This window comes from Narcine bancroftii, chromosome 5 (assembly GCF_036971445.1).
Source record: "Narcine bancroftii isolate sNarBan1 chromosome 5, sNarBan1.hap1, whole genome shotgun sequence".
NCBI lineage: Eukaryota > Metazoa > Chordata > Chondrichthyes > Torpediniformes > Narcinidae > Narcine > Narcine bancroftii.
Window position 1 is genome coordinate 15385815 of NC_091473.1, and position 20090 is coordinate 15405904.

General features: G+C 42.9%; 1 protein-coding gene across 3 annotated transcripts in view; it reads right to left on the reverse strand.

The window, feature by feature from the left end:
• The window catches only part of LOC138763159 (E3 ubiquitin-protein ligase RNF123), a 377998-nt gene that overhangs the window by 293824 nt on the left and 64084 nt on the right, over positions 1 to 20090 (reverse strand). For all 3 annotated transcript variants that reach the window (XM_069936874.1, XM_069936873.1, XM_069936875.1), the window contains exons 12-17: positions 10003 to 10107; positions 7746 to 7871; positions 7220 to 7312; positions 5795 to 5870; positions 1020 to 1135; positions 750 to 840 (exon numbers count right to left, since the gene is read on the reverse strand). In XM_069936874.1, the coding sequence (XP_069792975.1) occupies positions 750 to 840; positions 1020 to 1135; positions 5795 to 5870; positions 7220 to 7312; positions 7746 to 7871; positions 10003 to 10107 (607 nt within the window). The remainder of the gene's footprint in view (positions 1 to 749; positions 841 to 1019; positions 1136 to 5794; positions 5871 to 7219; positions 7313 to 7745; positions 7872 to 10002; positions 10108 to 20090) is intronic.

Sequence of the window (20090 nt, forward strand, 5' to 3'; positions counted from 1 at the left end):
CTTGTTTTCTTTTCACCTCACACAACATAATTTTTAAAAATTGTTTTGTATGTAGGCGGTAGGGAAGAAGTACGGAACAAATCAAAACTTGACTGCTTTACAGTGAAGGAGGCCCACAAATTTTGAGCAGTTCTAAGAGGGCCATAGCCAAACTAAAGGTTGAGAATAGCTGGCCGTGAACGGACGAAGAATTTGGGACGGTATTGAGAATTTCCGATCCATACATCAGGAGCACACAGAAGCTCCACGCAATATGAAGAAGGAGTGCACCACCTTAAAATCTGCCTATCCACCTGCCTAAATTGTGGTTCCAACATTGGCCTCATGAGCCATACTTCAGAACCCACAGAACTGAGGTGGAAACAAGTTATCATTGATCCTGAAGGTCTGTCCAAGAAGACAACAAAGAGGAGAAATAATCATGCAACAGTAATGACAGAAAAAATGAGGGAGATATCAGTTCACTGATTTTCATAGTTCCCCAGCATAATCAGTATTGACATTTGACAGCTGATATTTGTTTATAAGGTTGTCAGATGAGAACAGCTCCTAAACCCAAACTAAAATATTGACAATCCAGAAACTGTAGTCAGGAACATCTAGAAATGCAGAGAGAAAATACAACCAGGTGCAGAGAATGGGAAGGGATGGGGCAGAGAAATCCTATAACATTAGTGCCAAAAAAGATGCTGCAAATACATTATCATATAAATGGCTCCATCAACATACTTCACACAATGAGTGCTTACCTTCAATCCGCTTCTTCAAGCGCTGACAACCACGCTCATAAGCTCTGCGTCTTATCCTCTCCTCAGCACTTTCTTCCTTTAACTCCTTGCCCTGAAGTGAAACAAATCTGGCTTTTATTAAAGTGAGCACATCATTTTGAACTTCTTCCCACAACCCACACTAGCTCCCCACCCCCCCCCCCCCTCAAATGCCTATTCCCAAACCTCTCCCGCTGAAACCAACTTCAGATATACCTATAGAAGAGTAAAAGGACAAACGAGGAATCTCACCTCTTTATCAAACCTGGTTGGCCACCAGGTGGTGGGAATGAGCTCTTCCAATCCTGCTTCTTCCACTCGGAGAGGGGTTTTAATATAAAAAAACACTACTGATCGAAGCACATCAAATGTGACATCAAGTTAAGGGTTATTACGGCACCAGTTTTTGCCTTGAAAGTTTGTCACTGACTTATTCTCAAATGACCATCTTCTCTTCTCCTCCTCCTCCTCCCTTTCAACATCATCTCCGACCATTGTCCCAAAGCCTTTCCTCTGTGCTAATTTACTTTACTGATCCCAATCATAGCTCAGGTATTTCAGTCTGCCTACTTTCGAGACAAAGTTGAAAACATTCAGACAACCTTGAACAGGGGCAATCCTTAGTTTTAACACTAATCTCAAAATTATTCTGCAAGCATTTTTGACCAGTGAGCTACTTTTGCCAGACACTACATCAGACTATAAAGAATGACAGGCAAGTTCATCATTTCCAAAACCAGCATTCATATCTCCAAAAAATCTGTCAAGGAGCCTTGGTAAACCTCAAATAAATTGAAAAAGCACTCCAACTGTTGGAGTTATACCTTGCACAAATGTAGACGGATATGAACTACATTGGACAAGTCTTTTGAAATTGAATGAGCAATTAAGTGTACGTTTAACAGCAGTCTGGATTTGGAAATGATTTCTTAGCCTCAGTTATTATAGATCAATCATCCCGGCACAGAAACACCTGGGATGAAGCGTTTCAGTTTGGAGGAGAGACTGAAATGTTTTTTCTTGGAGTGCAGGAAACCAACAGTAGACCTGGTAGATGAGATAGGTTGAAGGGCTTGTTTCTATGCTCAGTGGGCCCTGAGTCATCATTGCAGGACCAAAACAAGAAAATCTACAGACGCTGGGGTCAGATGCAGTCCACAAAAGTGTTGGAGAAACTTAGCAGGTCGTGCAACATCCACAGGAAGCATACGGCGATTAATGTTTCGGGCCTGAGTCCTTCATTGGGACTGACTGCAGGGAGTTTCTGAGTGAAGTGTCCCAGCCCCAGCCATCTCCAGCTGCTTTATCAATGACCCTATTTATATCACAAGATTATAAATGAGAATGTTTACTGATGATTGAATAATGAAAGATAAATAATGAAAGATAAACTAAAAATTTCTGTCTGAGTAACCATACAGCAACAACAAGACAGCATTCAAGCACGGGGTGATTAGAGATCAGTAACATTTGTACTATATAAGTCCCAGGCAACAACTATCTTCAAAGAGAGTCTATCTACAATTATTATTTAAGGCCATTCCTGAGTTCCCCAGTCTACCACTGACCAGCAACTCAACTGTATCAGTGACACAAGTGTATGGCTGCAAGGCCATGGTAGAGGCTGGGAAACTTGTAATGAGTAACTCACCTTGATGAGTTATAATGGGTAACTGACTTGCCAAACCTTTTCACTATCCTCAAAGCAAGCACACCAAAAGACTATGTTCTCAGAAGCCAGGTGAAATTCAGCATGACCCCAAAGTCTTGTACAATTTTTTTTACAAATACACCATCGAAAGCATCCTATCCAGATGCATCAGAGCTTGGGACAGGAACTGCTCTCCGCCCAAGACCGCAAGAACTTGCCGGATATTGTGAACTCAAGCCATCACACAAACATCCTGTCCCTTCCATTAACTCCTTCTACATCTCCCACTGTTTTGGGAAAGCTGGCGACATATTAAAGGTCCAATCCCATCTCCATCCAGGAGATGATAGATGTGTTTGAACGTATAAACCTCTGGAGTCAAGGACAGAGCCTTTCTTGCTTTATGGACTCCTAAAAGGATCTCTCAGTGGCAAAAGATGACACCCCAACACCATATTTTCTCAACGTCCACTGTAATAAGGTTCGGCACTTTTCCTCTGTACCTTGCACTATTTGATTTACTGCAACATGACGACTTATATTACTGTTCAAAAACAAAAGAATGCTGGCGGAACTAGCAGGTGTCACAGCATCCATAGGAGGTAAAGGCTCAGGCCCAAAATGTTGGTTATATATCTGTATCTCCTATGTTGAGTTTTTGCTACAATCACAGCACTTGCAGACTTTCATGTTTCACTCCTTTCTGTTTTATTTATTTATTTCTTGGTTATCTGCCATTATTATACTACCTGCTCTATGAGTTATCTTGCCTAGGTAGCACACAAAACAAAGCATCAAAACATTGACTGCTCTTCCACCTATAGATGCTGTCTAACCTGCTGAGTTTTTTTTAGCATTTCTTTGTTTCCTCCACATGCATGTGTCTATCTAGAAGCCTCTTACAGGCATCGATTGTAACTGCTTCTGCCACTAACCCCTGGCAGCCCATAGCAGGCATCAACACTCTGTAGAAAAAAATCTTTCCCCACACATTCTCCTTTAAACTCCTGTCCCCCCCCCCCACCACCCCCATCCCCATCATCTTACGTTATTCTTAATCCATTTAATTTCTGTGGAGTAAGATACAGTTGATGTAAAAAATTATTTTGTACCATTCTGTACTGGACATTAATTGTGTTAGCCATACAAGACACAAGAGAAACTTGTCCGTGAACTACTCTTTGCAGATGATGCCGCTTTAGTTGCCCATTCAGAGCCAGCTCTTCAGCGCTTGACGTCCTGCTTTGCGGAAACTGCCAAAATGTTTGGCCTGGAAGTCAGCCTGAAGAAAACTGAGGTCCTCCATCAGCCAGCTCCCCACCATGACTACCAGCCCCCCCACATCTCCATCGGGCACACAAAACTCAAAACGGTCAACCAGTTTACCTATCTCGGCTGCACCATTTCATCAGATGCAAGGATCGACAATGAGATAGACAACAGACTCGCCAAGGCAAATAGCGCCTTTGGAAGACTACACAAAAGAGTCTGGAAAAACAACCAACTGAAAAACCTCACAAAGATAAGCGTATACAGAGCCGTTGTCATACCCACACTCCTGTTCGGCTCCGAATCATGGGTCCTCTACCGGCACCACCTACGGCTCCTAGAACGCTTCCACCAGCGTTGTCTCCGCTCCATCCTCAACATCCATTGGAGCGCTCACACCCCTAACGTCGAGGTACTCGAGATGGCAGAGGTCGACAGCATCGAGTCCACGCTGCTGAAGATCCAGCTGCGCTGGATGGGTCACGTCTCCAGAATGGAGGACCATCGCCTTCCCAAGATCGTATTATATGGCGAGCTCTCCACTGGCCACCGTGACAGAGGTGCACCAAAGAAAAGGTACAAGGACTGCCTAAAGAAATCTCTTGGTGCCTGCCACATTGACCACCGCCAGTGGGCTGATAACGCCTCAAACCGTGCATCTTGGCGCCTCACAGTTTGGCGGGCAGCAGCCTCCTTTGAAGAAGACCGCAGAGCCCACCTCACTGACAAAAGGCAAAGGAGGAAAAACCCAACACCCAACCCCAACCAACCAATTTTCCCTTGCAACCGCTGCAATCGTGTCTGCCTGTCCCGCATCGGACTGGTCAGCCACAAACGAGCCTGCAGCTGACGTGGACTTTTTACCCCCTCCATAAATCTTCGTCCGCGAAGCCAAGCCAAAGAAGAATTATCCTGACAAAGTTCTAACCAAGTTTTTTCTTGAATATCTATTTTTAAATCTTTGTCTTGACTTATGAACTCCAGGTTTATTCATTCCTTTTTGCAAAATTCTATACATAATTGAAATAAACTTTTTAATATTTATATCTGTGATTAATTGTTCCAAACAACTTTGTTCAGGTAATATCAAATCTGGACCTAAATTATCTCTTAAATATGCCTTTAACTAATAATAAGAGAATATTGTATGGTCTTGTATTTCATATCTAGTTTTCAATTGTTCAAATGTCATTAAAGTTGAACCTTGAAAACAATCTTTTGTCAAATCAAATATTTAAAAAATGATTATTTATTGTAAAAGGAATAAGTTGATTCTGACTCAATATCATTCCTGGTATCTGAAAATTTCTTATTCCCATTTCTAAATGTATTTTACTCCATATTTTAGAAAGATGTTTTAACAAAGGAATATCTCTATCTCCAATAAAGAACATAATTCCATTTATACATAAAATTCTCTGACTTATCCTCTCCCAATTTATTAATTTCTATATAAATCCATGCTGGCTTCTCTCCCTCTTGAAAACAATAAAGAGAATCCTCAATTGTGCTGCTCTATAATAATTTTTTAAATTTGCTCATTGTAGTCCTCCTAACTCAAATTTCTATGTTAATTTTTCTAATGCAACACTTGCCATTTTCCCTTTCCAAATAAATATCCTTACATACTTATTTAATTCTTGAAAAAAATGTTAATGGTCATTTTTATACATATTAATGTTATAGGTAGTTCCTTCCATTTCTGTAAATCTTCTATTTTCTTAAGCAATTCTCACCTTATTTTTGAAGAATTTATGGAGGACAGGCATATAACCTTGGTACAACCAAAATCCCCACCGGCAGTTGTAACAGAGTTACTCAGGTCAAGACCATGGAACCTCTCAGAGCTGAATGTCTCTCATCAAATACACAAAGTAGCCACTTCATTGGTGAGGAGCTAAACAGTTCACAAAAATTACAGGCGTTGACTCAATTAACTGCCCTTGTGCACCTTCCAATGTCCATTTGCCACTGTGGCACCATAAGAACATAGCACCCTTCCATAAGCAGAGCTCAGAATCATGCCATGAGATATCTGAGGCAGAGGTTTTCCTCATATTTATTGACCAAAGGCGGTGATTGAGGTAAATAAAAGTCTTTAAAGGATATAAGACATTGCCAAGCAAATATTTCCTGGTTCTCTCGTGCTTCAGAATAGCTATTGTAAGGCGTAAGTAATGGATCTGAAAAGAAATCCAAGAATATTATCACTCTATTGTTCACAAAATATTTGAGCCACAGGCTGCTGTACCTGAGAAGGATGCCACCTAGCCTGCTCCTCTTAACATAGGAGAGTCAACCAGCTGGCCCTGAATAGATCACGAATAGGTTCAATATAGCTGATTTTGGTTTCAGTTCCACTCTCCTGTTTGATCCTGAAACCTTCCTCCCCTCACCCTCCACTGTCCACACAGTTGTCTGCAGGCTGAGAATTTGAAAGATTCAGACATTCCTCAGTGAGCTGATTATTCTGAAACTTTACCCCACTTTCAATATCCCCTCAAGTGAGGTATCCCCTCAACTGCTATTCCTTGGGATGTCACAGGCCCATATTCAATCACGCCAAGTTGCTAGCTGTCCATCTTTGGGCTGTGCCTCCACAACATTTCTCCAGTGGGATCCTGGCTCCCAGCAGCTTATTTTCCCTCAAAACTATTACTATTGAAAGATGAGCTGATAATATGTGGAAATTGAGGTGGAAATCACTGGTATTTGAAATGGCGCCTGTGGTCCAAACTTCAACTCAGGGTCAGATCCAACACCAAGACTGCCAACAGCATAATTCAGTTGCACTGTGGCCTGGGAATGTTGGAGTCGGTAGCAAGGGACAGAGCTTGTGACAAGGAGCAAAGCAAAGGAGATAAACAGGAAAATCAGCAGATGTTGTGATTGTTGTCCAATAGCGTTGGAGAATCTCAGCAGGTCATAAAATGTCTATAGGATGCAAAGGGATATAATCAACATTTCCACCCTGACCCCATTTATTGAGGTATATGCAATAACCAGGCAGGCACTCAAATGAGGTTTTCCCAGTATTGCAGGAAATGCCAGTCCATCCAGATCTGCATTTGGGACATGAAATATGGCATAGTCACTGATATCCCACAGGAAATAATTAACTTGGTGGTCAGCCACACCCACGATGGACAGAAGGGAGAGCTCTGTAAGGCATGCTGTTGTCTCTTTAATGGTTGTTCTACACATCAAAATTTTAAATTGTGGCATTTTGCTTGGTTTCCTATGTTCAATGTTAAGCAAGGGATTCTGGATATGTTCCAAACATTTTACCAAAAGAGATAATGGCAGCTGGGTTTCAAAGCCCAATTTTACACAATTATAGTTTTTGCTAAAATATTTTCCAGTCACGGGTTTAATTGATTTCAATGTAAGAGTTTCGGTGGTGGAATGTTTGAGAGCAGTTAATTTCCTCGTATATGACAGTGGGATGAAAGTGCGCTGCTAATTTTGAGTTATTATATCAAGCCCATCCTGATGTCAGCTTTGAAAGCTCCTACTGGACAGGAGGCCTCACCTGCAGTCCCAAGTCAGGAATGATGGGAGAAAACCTGTAGGCACGAAGTAGTGACATCATCAGCTGTTTCAAGCACTCTTGTACTTCATAATCCTGGAACAGATGAAAAATATTACCCAAAACAGACCATAAGTGACAAGCAATGAAGAATGAAGAGCATGAGTATGGAGCAAACATTGACTTGATGGAAGTTGAGACACAAGTTACCCAACTAATTAAGAGGTGGCAGTATAGACCCAGCAAGACACAGTATAGTCCCACAAGACATATAGTTCTAATACTCACTAGTCAATCAACTGATGATACAGACACAAACAGGATGGCTATCTCAGAGAAAGCAACAAGGCAGGTTATTGATTTCTTCACTTCTCCCCTCAATGGGTACAAATGCACATTGGTGTTAATAGAGTGGAGGCCAAAAGCCATCAACGTGCACTTGACTCATCCAAATCGACAAACTGTGGACACCACACACCCAGCTCCCTCTGCTGTTGCATTTGTTACACACTTTAGCATTCACGCTCACCTCCATGAGAAGCCACATCAACTCCAGCAAGTTTTGGATCAACGGGTGTTCATCTATTGCCCCACCCCTCTCCAGTATACCCAGGAGATAGGTCATCAATACTTCTTCCACGAGGTAAACTTTACACTGCCGATAACAGAAGAACAGGAATTAAAGAGAGAAAGTGTTTCAGAATGTGCCTCTTCCAGCCAGGACTCCAATCCAGAGGTGACTGTAAGTATTGCCAGAGAGATCACAGACAGATATCTTGAGCATAGCGATAGTACAGTGAGAAAACAGGGGTGAGAGTGGGACAGAAAGAAAGATATCAACAACAAAACATGGAAGAAATCACGTGTACAAGGTAATCGCAGTAAACACAAAACTTCTGCCTAAATCATCTTAACTCAAACTCGAGCAGTAAAACAATGTTCAGGAGGAACTCAGCAGGATGAGCAGCATCAGTGGGAGAGAGAGATGGTTAATGTTTCAGGCTGGGCCCTTCATAGAGACTCAAACAGTCTTGAAGGGATCTAGCCCGAAACGTCGACCATTCTTTTTCTCCCACTGATGCTGAATTGCTCCAACAGACTGTGTTTGGCTCTGGATTCCATCATCTGTAGACTGTTGTTTCTCCAGCTGACACAAACTCAGATCATTTTGCAGTACTGAAAGTTTAATGAGAGTACAGGTTAATAAAATTGGTACAGTGGCATTAACATCATTTATCAGTCTGTTTGGATATTATAAATTTGAGAGCAGTGTGCAAAACAGTGCTGGTGTTTTGATGGTGATGACCATCAGCCCATGGATGACCAGAGTCAAACAAGTTGTGGTGTGGTGTGCTAACGGATGCCTTACGCAGGTATCAACACTGTGTTTCAGAGGCACCCAGCTAAACATCGCTAAACTTGGATCATGTAAAATGGTGTAAGAGGTTCCGGGATAATTTAAAGAACCTAAGTTTAGTGATTATGGAAGACATTTGTAGAAAAACATAGAAATGCTGGAAAAACTCATATTTTAAGTGATGCACTAGGTGGCATTCACAGCATCCAGAAGAGCTAAAGATAAATAACTGACATTTCAGGTCTGAGCACTTCTTCAAGGTAAGAGTAAAAAGCAGGCAGATGCCTGAATTAAAAGGCTGGGGAGAAGAAAAAGCAGGGCAGGGGGAGGAGCACAGACCAACGGACAAAAGGTGATAATTGGACATGGATAAGAGAATAGGAGAGAATTGATTGGGGGAGGGGGAGGCTTTGAATGTAGAGCTGAAGGAAAGGAAAGAGAGGGAGCTTGCACAAGAGAGGAAACCTTGATAAATGGCTCAAGCCCGAAACATCGGTTATACATCTTTAACTCCTATGGACACTGAGATCTGCTGAGTTTCTCCAGCATTTTTGTGTTTTTACAACAATCACAGTGTTTGCAGACTTTTGTCTCCACTCAAGACATCTGTGGAGGCAGGTTTTCTGGGTGTCTCTGAAACATGGCGTTGCCAAAGGAGTAATTTACCACACCACACCACAGAGTCAACAGGTTTGACCTTGGTCATCCATGAGCTCATTATTTCTATCAAAGCCTCAACACAGTTTTCTCACTGCATTCAAGTGTATCATATCCAACAAGACTGACAAAGGACATGAAGAATACTCTACCAGGACTGCCTCTTGCTGTTGGGTTCAATATGCAACTTCTGAACAAGTGCCTTTCAAGCAAACATCTGAGTTTTTGAAAGCTTGAAGAAAGAGGATGATAGAACGAAGGTATTTCTTTTTGGAGCGATAAAAGATGAAAGGTGACAATAGAGGTGTTATAACATTATGAGGAACCTTGATAGGGTGAACAGCCAGCATCTTTTTTCCCGGGGCAACAATGACACATACCAGAGGACATCTGTCTAAGGTGAGTGGAGGAAAGTTTACGGGTAACATCAGAGGTACATTTTCTGCTCAGAGAGTGGTGGGTGCCTGGAATGCTTTGTTGGGGGTGTTGGTGGAGGCTGATGCAATACAGACATTCAAAAGACTCTTTGGCAGGCACATGAATTTAAGAAAAATAGAGGGGTATCGGTGTGAGTTAGGAAAGGATTACATTGTTGGGGAGAAGGTTCCATAGGTCGGCACAACAGTGTGGGGGCAGCAGGGCCTGCACAGTGATGTAATGTTCTATGTTCTTGCTGCACACTACACTGTGTAGACAGTGATAGTTGAACAAATTGATCTGTTTTCCTTTATTTCCTTGATATTTGTCCCTATTGGAGTGGTCAGGTACTTGCCATTAAGGGTGCAAAGTAGTTGAAGATGTGTGCGAGAGTAATGAGCACAGTAGGTTCTCCCTCCGCTTGCCACGATGTCGGGTCCTTCTCTGTCAGTTTTCCTTCCTTTAAAAACAAACATATTACAAACTGAGCAGTGTTACTCACCTTCTCTATTCCTGCTCTACCAACTCAAAGTTCAAACTTCAGATTTACTGTCATAGTCACGTATGACATCATATACAACCCTGAGATTCTTTTTCCTACAGGCCAGGAAGAATTTCTTCTCATCGGTGATGCAAAAAAAACTGTACTCAAGAAAAGATACATAAACAAAAAAAAAGAAATGTAAACAAACTATACAATACAGAAAATAATTCAGTAATACATAATATGCAAAGAAAGAGTTCTTAAATGAGTCTCTGATATGCCAAGGTTCTCAATGTCATACTAAACCTCCACAAACTCCTGAGAAAGTAGGCTCTGACATGCCTTTTTCATAATGGCATCCATATGTTGAGTTCAGAGAAAGTCCTCCAAGATAAATTTGCTCACCCTCCATCTCTGATCCCCCAACTCCACCAAAGCATCTCCCAAACCCACAACCCCTCCAACTCTCAACAGCAACTACAGAAGGGCAATAAATGACTTTCTACCAAAGACCAGATCCCATGAATGAATAAAGCAAAGTAAGTATTAATCCTCAGGTGGACACACACACAACTGTATTTCCAAACAAGACATAATAAGACAATAGACAATAGGAGCTGGAGTAGGCCATTTGGCCCGTCAGGCCAGCACCGCCATTTTAGATCATGGCTGATCATTACCATCAGTACCCCTTTCCAGCCTTATCCCCATAACCCTTAACTCCGTTACCCACAAGAGTCTTAACTAACTCTCTTTTGAACATAGTCAGTGAATCCGCCTCTACCACCCTCTGTGGCAGAGCATTCCACAGATTCACACTTCTCTGGGTAAAAAAATGCTTTCTCATCTCCGTCCTAAAGGGCCTACCCTGTATTCTTAAACTATGCCCTCTAGTCCTCGTCTCCCCCATCATTGGAAACAAGTAATCAGACTTCACCTTGTCTATCCCCCCGATGATTTTGTATACCTCAATCATGTCCCCCCTCATCCTTCAAAACTCCAATGGATACAAGTCCAGTTTTTCTAGCCTTGCTGCATATGACAACCCTGCCATGCCTGGAACTAACCTTGTAAATCTGCACTGCACACCCTCTATAGCTAGTATGTCCTTCCTCAAGTTTGGAGACCAGAACTGGATGCAATACTCCAGGTGGGGTCTCACCAGGGCCCTGTATAACTGCAGAAGGGCGTCTCTGTTCCTATACTCCAATCCCCTCTTTATGAAAGCCAACATTCCATTTGCCTTCTTCACAGCTTTCTGAACCTGCATGCTAGCCTTCAGTGACCGGTGAACAAGTACTCCCAGATCCATTTGCTCCTCCCCACTCCCTAGCTTTTCTCCATTTAAATAATACTCATCTTTCCTATTACTTCCCCCAAAATGAATAACCTCACATTTGTTCACATTGAAATTCATCTTCCATTTAGCCGCCCACTCCTCCAGCCTGTCCAAGTCCCTCTGCATTTTCCTTACATCCTCCTCACACCCCACACCGCCACCCAGTTTAGTGTCATCTGCAAATTTGCTCATGTTATTTATAATCCCCTCATCCAAATCATTAACATAAATTACAAACAACTGAGGACCCAACACCGATCCCTGAGGCACTCCACTCGTCACATCCTGCCATTCTGAAAAAGACCCATTTACTCCAACCCTTTGTTTCCTATCTCTTAACCAATTTCCTATCCATGTCAGCACCTTACCTCCAATACCATGCTCCCTGATCTTGCCCACTAGACTCCCGTGCGGTACCTTATCAAAGGCCTTCTGGAAGTCCAAATACACCACATCCACTGGCTCTCCCGAGTCCACCCTCTTTGTCACATCCTCAAAAAATTCCAGAAGGTTAGTCAAGCATGACTTACCCTTAAGGAATCCATGCTGACTAGCCCTTATACTATTATTACTGACTAAGTGTTCTGCTATTTCTCCTTTTATGATGGACTCCAATATCTTCCCCACCACTGATGTCAGGCTAACCGGTCTATAATTTCCCGTTTTCTCCCTCCCTCCTTTCTTAAAAAGCGGCACCACATCAGCCACTCTCCAATCCTCAGGGACCTCCCCGGAATCTATGGAACTTTGGAAAATGTCGACCAGTGCCTCCACAATTTCCATAGCCACCTCTTTAAGCACCCTAGGATGCAGCCCATCAGGCCCTGGGGATTTATCAGCCCTCAGTCCCAACAATTTACTCATAACCTCCTGCTTCTGGATCCGGATATCCATTAGATCCCCTTCCTCCCCAGTAAAGTTCCCCAAGTCTCTTGGTACCGCATGACCACTACCCCCTAACTGACTATAACCTATATCCTCCTTGGTGAAGACAGTTGCAAAGTATTTGTTAAATTCCTCTGCCATCTCCTTGTTTCCGGTAATAATTTCACCCTTGCCCATTTTCAAAGGGCCAATTTTAGACCGAACCAATTTCTTCCTCTTCACATACTTAAAAAAGCTTTTGCTTTCCTCTCGTACTTCATTTTCCCATCTCTTATGGCTTTTTTAGTTACCCTCTGATGTTCTTTGAAGGTTTCCCAATCCTCTAATTTCCCACTCCGCTTCGCTATCTTATAATTACTCCCTTTGGACTTGATAATGCACTTGATTTCCTTAGTTAGCCAGGGCTGCCATTTGCATCTCCTAGAGCCTTTCCTCCACTTTGGAATAAATTTGTCCTGAATCCTGTGAAAAATGTCCATAAAAACCTGCCATTTTTCCCCAGTTGTCCTCCTAGCTAGTGTATCTTCCCATTTTATTTTGGATAGCTCCTCCCTCATAGCTGCAAAATCCCTTTATTTAACTGAAGTACAGATGCTTCCGACTTCCTTTCCATTTCCCTTTCTAATTGCAGCTTAAAAGTAACCATACCATGGTCACTATTCCCTAATGGCTCCCCTACATCAAGGTCATCCAGTCCAGAATCGACTTCCCCCTGGCAGGTTCCTCCACTAGCTGTTCCAAGAAAGTATCTCGTAGACATTCTATAAACTCGCTCTCTTGTGTTCCTGCCCCCGTCTGATTATCCCAGTCCACCTTCATGTTGAAGTCCCCCATAACTACCGTATTGCTACCACTTTGACATGCCACTCTTAATTCCTGATTTATACTACTACCGATATCTGAGCTACTTTTCGGAGGCCTGTAAATGACCCCCATTATATTCCTCTTGCCCTTGCAATTTCTTAATTCAATCCAAACAGACTCTACCTCACCTGTGTCACTTTGCTGCCTCCTCAGCCAACCCATCCCGCTGAAGATTAAGGATGAAAAATCCAACAGTATTGTGACTGAAAAACACAGAAACTAAAGATGCTGAAAGCTGGAGTGAACAAAATGAGGCTGGAGGAACTCAACAGGTCAGGCAGCGTCCTTGGAGCAACCTGGTCAGTCAACATTTTGGAACAGGACTCTTTATTGTGTAATGTTGAAAAAGAATATATGAAGTATATTATGGAGGGAGAAAGCAAGGCCACTGGTGAGATTTTTCCCTCCTTTCTACTGTCCTCAGCCTCTCTCCTTTCTCCTGAATTAGTATTTGACCTCCCCATTTCACTCCCGATAAAGAGTCCCAACCCAAAAAGTTAACTTGATGTTTCTCTCCATGGGTGCTGCCTGACCTGCTGAGACCTTCCAATATTCTCATTGCTCACAGCATTGAAACGGAGTTGGAACTACAGGAAAACTACATGTTGAAAGGCAGTACTACAGAGAGTATTACACAGCAACATACTTGTCATTTTATCTTTAGCTATTGATATTTAACTGCAGATATTGTTGCTGGTACAATGTCCAAGCTGAGAAACACTACATTCCTCACAAAACTATAATGGGAAGGTGAAATATTAGCTGTGAATAGTATTCCAACCACTGGGAATAAAGTCCATCACACTGGGCAGCCAGTCACTGAGAAGCTTGGAATGAAAAAGAATAGCAATGAGCTCACAATTAATGAGCCCCAGGTATAATTTAGAGTCAACTGGCATCTATCAACAGGGCAGACACACCTGAAGCAAAGTTGAAGGGACTCTCGAACAGCCATTCTCAACAGGGGCCATCAGGCCCCTCCTCAGAGTCACAGCACATTTAAGGAGAGCCACGAATTGAAATCATAATTTTTAAAATGTTTTTATGTAGTCATTAAGAGAAAAGTACAGAAGAAACCAAATAAACTTCACTGCTTCAAAGGGAAGGGGGCCCATAAACTTTGAGCAGAGTCCAAAGGGGGCCATATCTTTACAAAAATGGTTGAGAATGACTGCTCAAGGAGTGGGAGGGGTAACTGGAATGCAGGAGAAGTTACTTTTTTTCCTTAACACAGATAAAATGGGAGTGAGAAATCAGGCATGATTGAGACCAGAGGGTGGGATTCAGAGGACGTTGTCAATAGGGTTAGAGATTCTCAACACATTTTGCTCACTGCAGTTAGGGCTCTTGGGAAAGTCCAAACAGATTGGCAAATACTGGGAATCCAATTATCCAGGTGAGAGATGGCTTCTGCTTCACTGGACTAAGTGGGTTTGGAGACAAGCTTTAATGGATCAGGCTCAAGAGATTTAGCGGCAGCCAAGCAAAGTTCAGCTTGTGTGGGCCGAAGGCTGTGGAGAAAACATCCTGAAGGGAATGATTGACGGAGAAGAGTTCGGGCACAACTGCAAAGTTAAGAATGATCACTAACAGAATGGTTGTAAAGCCAAGAGTGAGCCCACACTGCCCTATCCTGTAGCTGGGATGAAGGAATGGTTGGATGCTGTCCAGAACCTGGTAGAAAGGAGATTTGAAAATTCCCAGTCACATTTTCTTGAATGGACCTCGAAATAGTAAAATGATGTTCCCTTGATTGTTTAAAGTGAACCTCTGCCCTGCAGCAATATAATCTGCTATTTTTTTTAATTTTGCACCAGCTGCTGTACTTAAGTATGGTTTAATTTGCCTGGATAGCAGACAAACAAAGCTTTTCACTACACCCAAGTACACATGACAATAAAACAAATGAATTCAATGTGTGAGCTGGAGTGAACATCAGTAATATTTTTTGAGTGTCTTACCCATTGATTTTTTTTCCACCTTACAGTCTGATTACAAACAAGCACTCACAGGTTTTCCCCAACCAGAAGGCCTGGATGAACAATGAAATCACAACTGCTAAGAGCCAGATCAGAGGCATTTAAGTCAAGAGATGCAGAACACTATACAAAATGCCATCTCTCAGGCGAAATGGAGATTCCGGACAAGATTGGAAACAACAAAGGATACCTGACAGCTGTGGTTGGGACTAAATGACATAATATGCTACAAAACTAAATCTGGTGCAGTAGGAAACAGCAGAGCTTCACTCCCAGATTAACCCAATGCCTTCTGTGTCTGATTTGACCACCATAACAAGGAAGAGCCCCTGCACATCCCTATGTCTTCTTAACAGTGCTCTACTGTCAGTATCCAAGGATGATGTGCAGGTTGCCTTCAGGAGGGTGAATCCAAGGAAAGCATCCAGTCCAGATGGAATACCCGGCTGAGTACTAAAAACATGTACTGACCAGCTGATAAATGTATGCACAGATATATTTAATATCTCACTCCAAAAGCACATGGCTCCCTCCTAGGCCTCAATCGTAACAGTGCCCATAAAGAATATGGTAACCTGCCTAACTGACTACCGACCAGTGGTACTCACATCCACAGTGATGGAGTGCTTTGAGATGCTGATGTTGAAGCATATCAGCTCCTGACTGAGCAGCAACGTGAATCCATTCCAGTTTGCCTACTGCAGCAACCGTTCTACAGCAGATGCCATCTCATTGGCTCTATGCAAAACCCTGGAACATCTAGACAGCAAAGATGCATACATCAGGCTGTTTTTTTATTGATTACATTCAACTCCATCATCCTTCAAAACTGATCAGCAAACCCCAAGACCTTGGCTTCAACACCCCACTCTGCAAATGGATCCTGGATTTTCCCACCTGCAGACCCCAGTCAGTGCAGATTAGCACTGGAGCACCACAGGGCTGCATACGTAGCCCCCTGCTCTTCTCGCTTTACACCTGCAACTGCATTCTAAGTATGACAACAATACCATTGCAAGTTCATTTATAATCCAATTGCACAAGTATAGCCCGACAAAACACCGTTCTTCAGTCCTTGGTACAAAACATGCAAACACACAAACAGGCATAACACACATACAGACAAGCCATACAGGTATACCCCACTTCATGAATACTTGCTTTACACAAATTTGCTTTTACAGAGAAAGGATTTTCGCCTTGACAAAAAAGTGGCTGGCGGGGCGGTCACAGGGTGGCCAGCAGGGCTGTCAAAACTCGCTGTCTTCCTGATTCTGGTAAGTATGTACATTATTTCTACTTTACATAAGCAGGGTATTTATATCATTCCTGCTTTTACTACATGTTGGTGTTATTTAAGGATTTATGTATTATTTGGTATGATTTAGTGGGTTACTTTTTGGGTCTGGGTACCTCAAAAATTTTTCACATAGAAATCAATGGTAATCACTTCTTCGCTTTAAGCCATTTCAGCTTACGGAAGGTTCCATAGGAACGCTCTAGTTTCAAAAAGCGGGGTATCCCTGTACTTAGGCAGGACAAATATCCACACATAAAAATAAATAAATATTATCTAAGAAATGATTGGTTAGGGTGAGCAGTTCATTTAGTCATTCAGTATTCTCACTGTCCGTGGAAAGAAGCTGGCTCTCAGTCTGGTGGTTATGGCTCCTGTCTCTCTTTCCTGAAAGAAGTCGCTGATAGATACTGTGTGCAGGGTGGCAGAGTTCTCAAGGATATTGTATGCACTCTTCAGACAACAATTCCGGTCGATTGCCTCAATTGGGGGCAGCGGAGGATGAGGTGAGGGAGACGCCAGTGTTTCTCACTGTCACTTTTATAGACTTGTGGATTGACCTCCAATCCATTTCACTGCAGCAACTATACCACACTGTGATGCATTCGGTCAGGATGCTCTCAATAGAGCACTTGTAGAAGATTGACATGATGGTGGCCATCAGCCTTGAACGCTTCTATCTTCTCAGGATAGCTATTGCACCTTCCGGACAAGTGAGGAGATGTGTGGATTCCAAGGAACTTGGTGCTCTCTACTCTCTCCACAACAGAGTTATTAATGTGTAGTGGAGGGTGGTCATTTCTGGTCCAACTGAACTCCAGGAACATCTCTTTTGTCTTATCCACGTTGAGATTCAGGTTGTTATTCACGCACCAAATCATGAGATTTTCCACCTCTTCACTGTTGTGCCACTCATGGTTGTTGCTGATATGTCATCTGCAAATTTGGTGACTATTGGAGCTGAATCTGGTGATTAGTCCTGGGTCAGTAGCATTAAGTGGTGCGGACCATGCACACAGCCCTAAGGTGCGCCAGTGCTCAGTGTGACAGAGCTCGACGTTCTACTACCAACCCGGACAGTCTGATATCTTTCTGTTAGGAAGTCCACAAACCAAATACAGAGATGTTGAGTCCCACTGAATACAGCTTCTCCACCAGCCTCTGGGGAATAATTGTATTAAAGGTCAAGCTGAAGTTGATCAACAGTTATAAGACATGTAAGGCGTCGTTCTCCAGATGGGTCAGAGTGGAATGAAGGGACAAGATTATAGCATCATCAATGTAATGGTTTTTTCTATAGGCAAACTGAAGAGGGCCCAGTGTCTGGGTGATCGCTTTGATGCATTCCATCACCAGACACTCAAAGCATTTTTATCATGGTGGAGGCTTGTTATTGTTGTCCTCTTTGGTACAGGATGATGGTGACAGTCTTGAAATTTACGGGGATGATGGACTACTGCAGTGAAGTGTTGAAGATATCCGCAAAGACCTCTGTCAATTGGTCTGCACTGCCCTTCAGCACCTGATGAGGGATGTTGTCTGGTCCCACCGCCTTGTATGGGTTAACACTGGATAGGAAACTCATCACCTCAGTCATGGCTATGCAAGAGGCCCATTCATCAGTGGGGGACAAGCTTTTGTCAGTCTGTTTTTCTCATCAAACCGTGCATAGAAGATGTTTAGTCTGTCCAGAACGGAGGAATCATTGACTTTAACTCTCAAGGTTGTCTTATCTGTTACGGTCTTGATCCCTTGCCACATGTACCTTGTGTCACCAATGTAGCACATCTTTACTGTGAATCTTCTGTGCGTACCCATGCTTTGCTTTCTGGATTGCATGGGAGAGTTCAGCCTTGCCATCTTGCTCCTATCCTGGAGGCAGAATCACAAGCTCTGAAAAAGGCTTGGGTCTCTGAATCCAACTATGGTTTCTGGTTAGCCCTGGTTGTGAAGCATTTGATCTCAGTGACATCCTCAATGCACTTGCTGATGTAGTCAGTCACTGAGCTCATGTACTTTTCTACGTTCACATGCCTGTTGTAAGTGGCCACTTGCCTGAAACAGTTCCAGTCCATGGTCTCAGAGCAGTCTTTTAACGCTGCTGTACCCCACTCTCCCCAGCCATGCCCTGATCATTTTCCCAGCGGTCCATACGCCAGGGTAACAGGATGGATATGTGATCAGCCTTGTCTGCACCATGGTCATTGGTGCACACTCGATCCAGGATGTTCTCTCACCTAGTGGCAAAGTTGGCATGCTGTTGAAACAGTGGTAAGACTGTTTTAAAGTTGGCGTTGTTGAAGTCGCCAGCTACAATCATGGCACCATCTGGGTGGGACTACTGGGCTTTGCAGATGATACTGCAAAGCTCCTTCATGGCTTCACCTTCATTGGATGAAGACGGAATGTAGACTGCAGCAATCAGCGTGGCCGAGAATTCCCTGGGCTGGTAGAAGGGTCTGCATTTCGTGAAAGGAGCAATGAGTCAGCAGACATGAAGAGATTGAAAACTTGGCTGAATAGTGGACTAATAACAACATCACACTCATTGTCACCAAAACCAAGGAACTGATTGTAAACTTTAAGAAGGGAAAACCAGAGGTGTACGATCCAGTAATCATTGGTGGATCAGAGGTGGAGGGGATGAGCAAACAAAAATGGGAGTCACCATCTCAGAGGACCTTTCCTAGAACCAACATAATAATGTTATTCTGAAGAAAGCACACCAGTGCCTCTACTTTCTCAAGAGTTTGCTGACGTTCAGTATGACACTGAAAACCTTGGCAAACATCCACAGATGTATAGTGGAAAGTGTGCTGACTGGCTGCATTGCAGCCTGGTATGGGGGCACCAATTTCATTGAATGGGAAGCCCTGCAAAAGGTAGTGAACAAAACCCAGTACATCACAGGCTAATCTGTTCCCACCTTTGAGAAAATCTATATGGAACACTGCTGTCAGAGAGCAGCAGCAATCGTCAAGGATTCACACTATCCAGGACAATTTCTGTTCTCACTGCTGCCATCAGGCAATCAGGTACAGGTGCCACAAGACTCATACAGCCAGGTTCAGGAACAGTAACTACCCCTCCATCATTAGACTCCTAAACAAAAGATACAGTGAGAGACTCATTTAAGGACTCAAACATTTCTGTGCTGTAAATGTTCTATGGTTCTTTGGTTCGATGACTGTTACTTGCACACTATTTATTACTGATTTTTTTTCTGCATTGCAGCTTGTTTACATTTCTTTGTTTATATTTTGCTCTTTTGTCTACTTATGCTTCTTGTTGTGTAGTTTACAGTTACTAATAAGCAGAAATTCTGTCTGGCCTGTAGGAAAAAGAATCTCAAGGTTGTACGTGATGTCATGTATGCACTCTGACAATAAATCTGAACACTGAATCAATTCTAAGACTTTAGCTGAAAGGCCACACCTCACAACATAAACTTCACAACACAGAAGATGCAACACACATTCTGCTGGAGGGACTCAGTACATCGAGCAGCATCAGTGGGAGAGAAAGGAGTGGTCAATGGTCCTGGGCTGAATCCCTTCACTCTGACAAATGTCAACCATTCTTTTCCATTCACTTA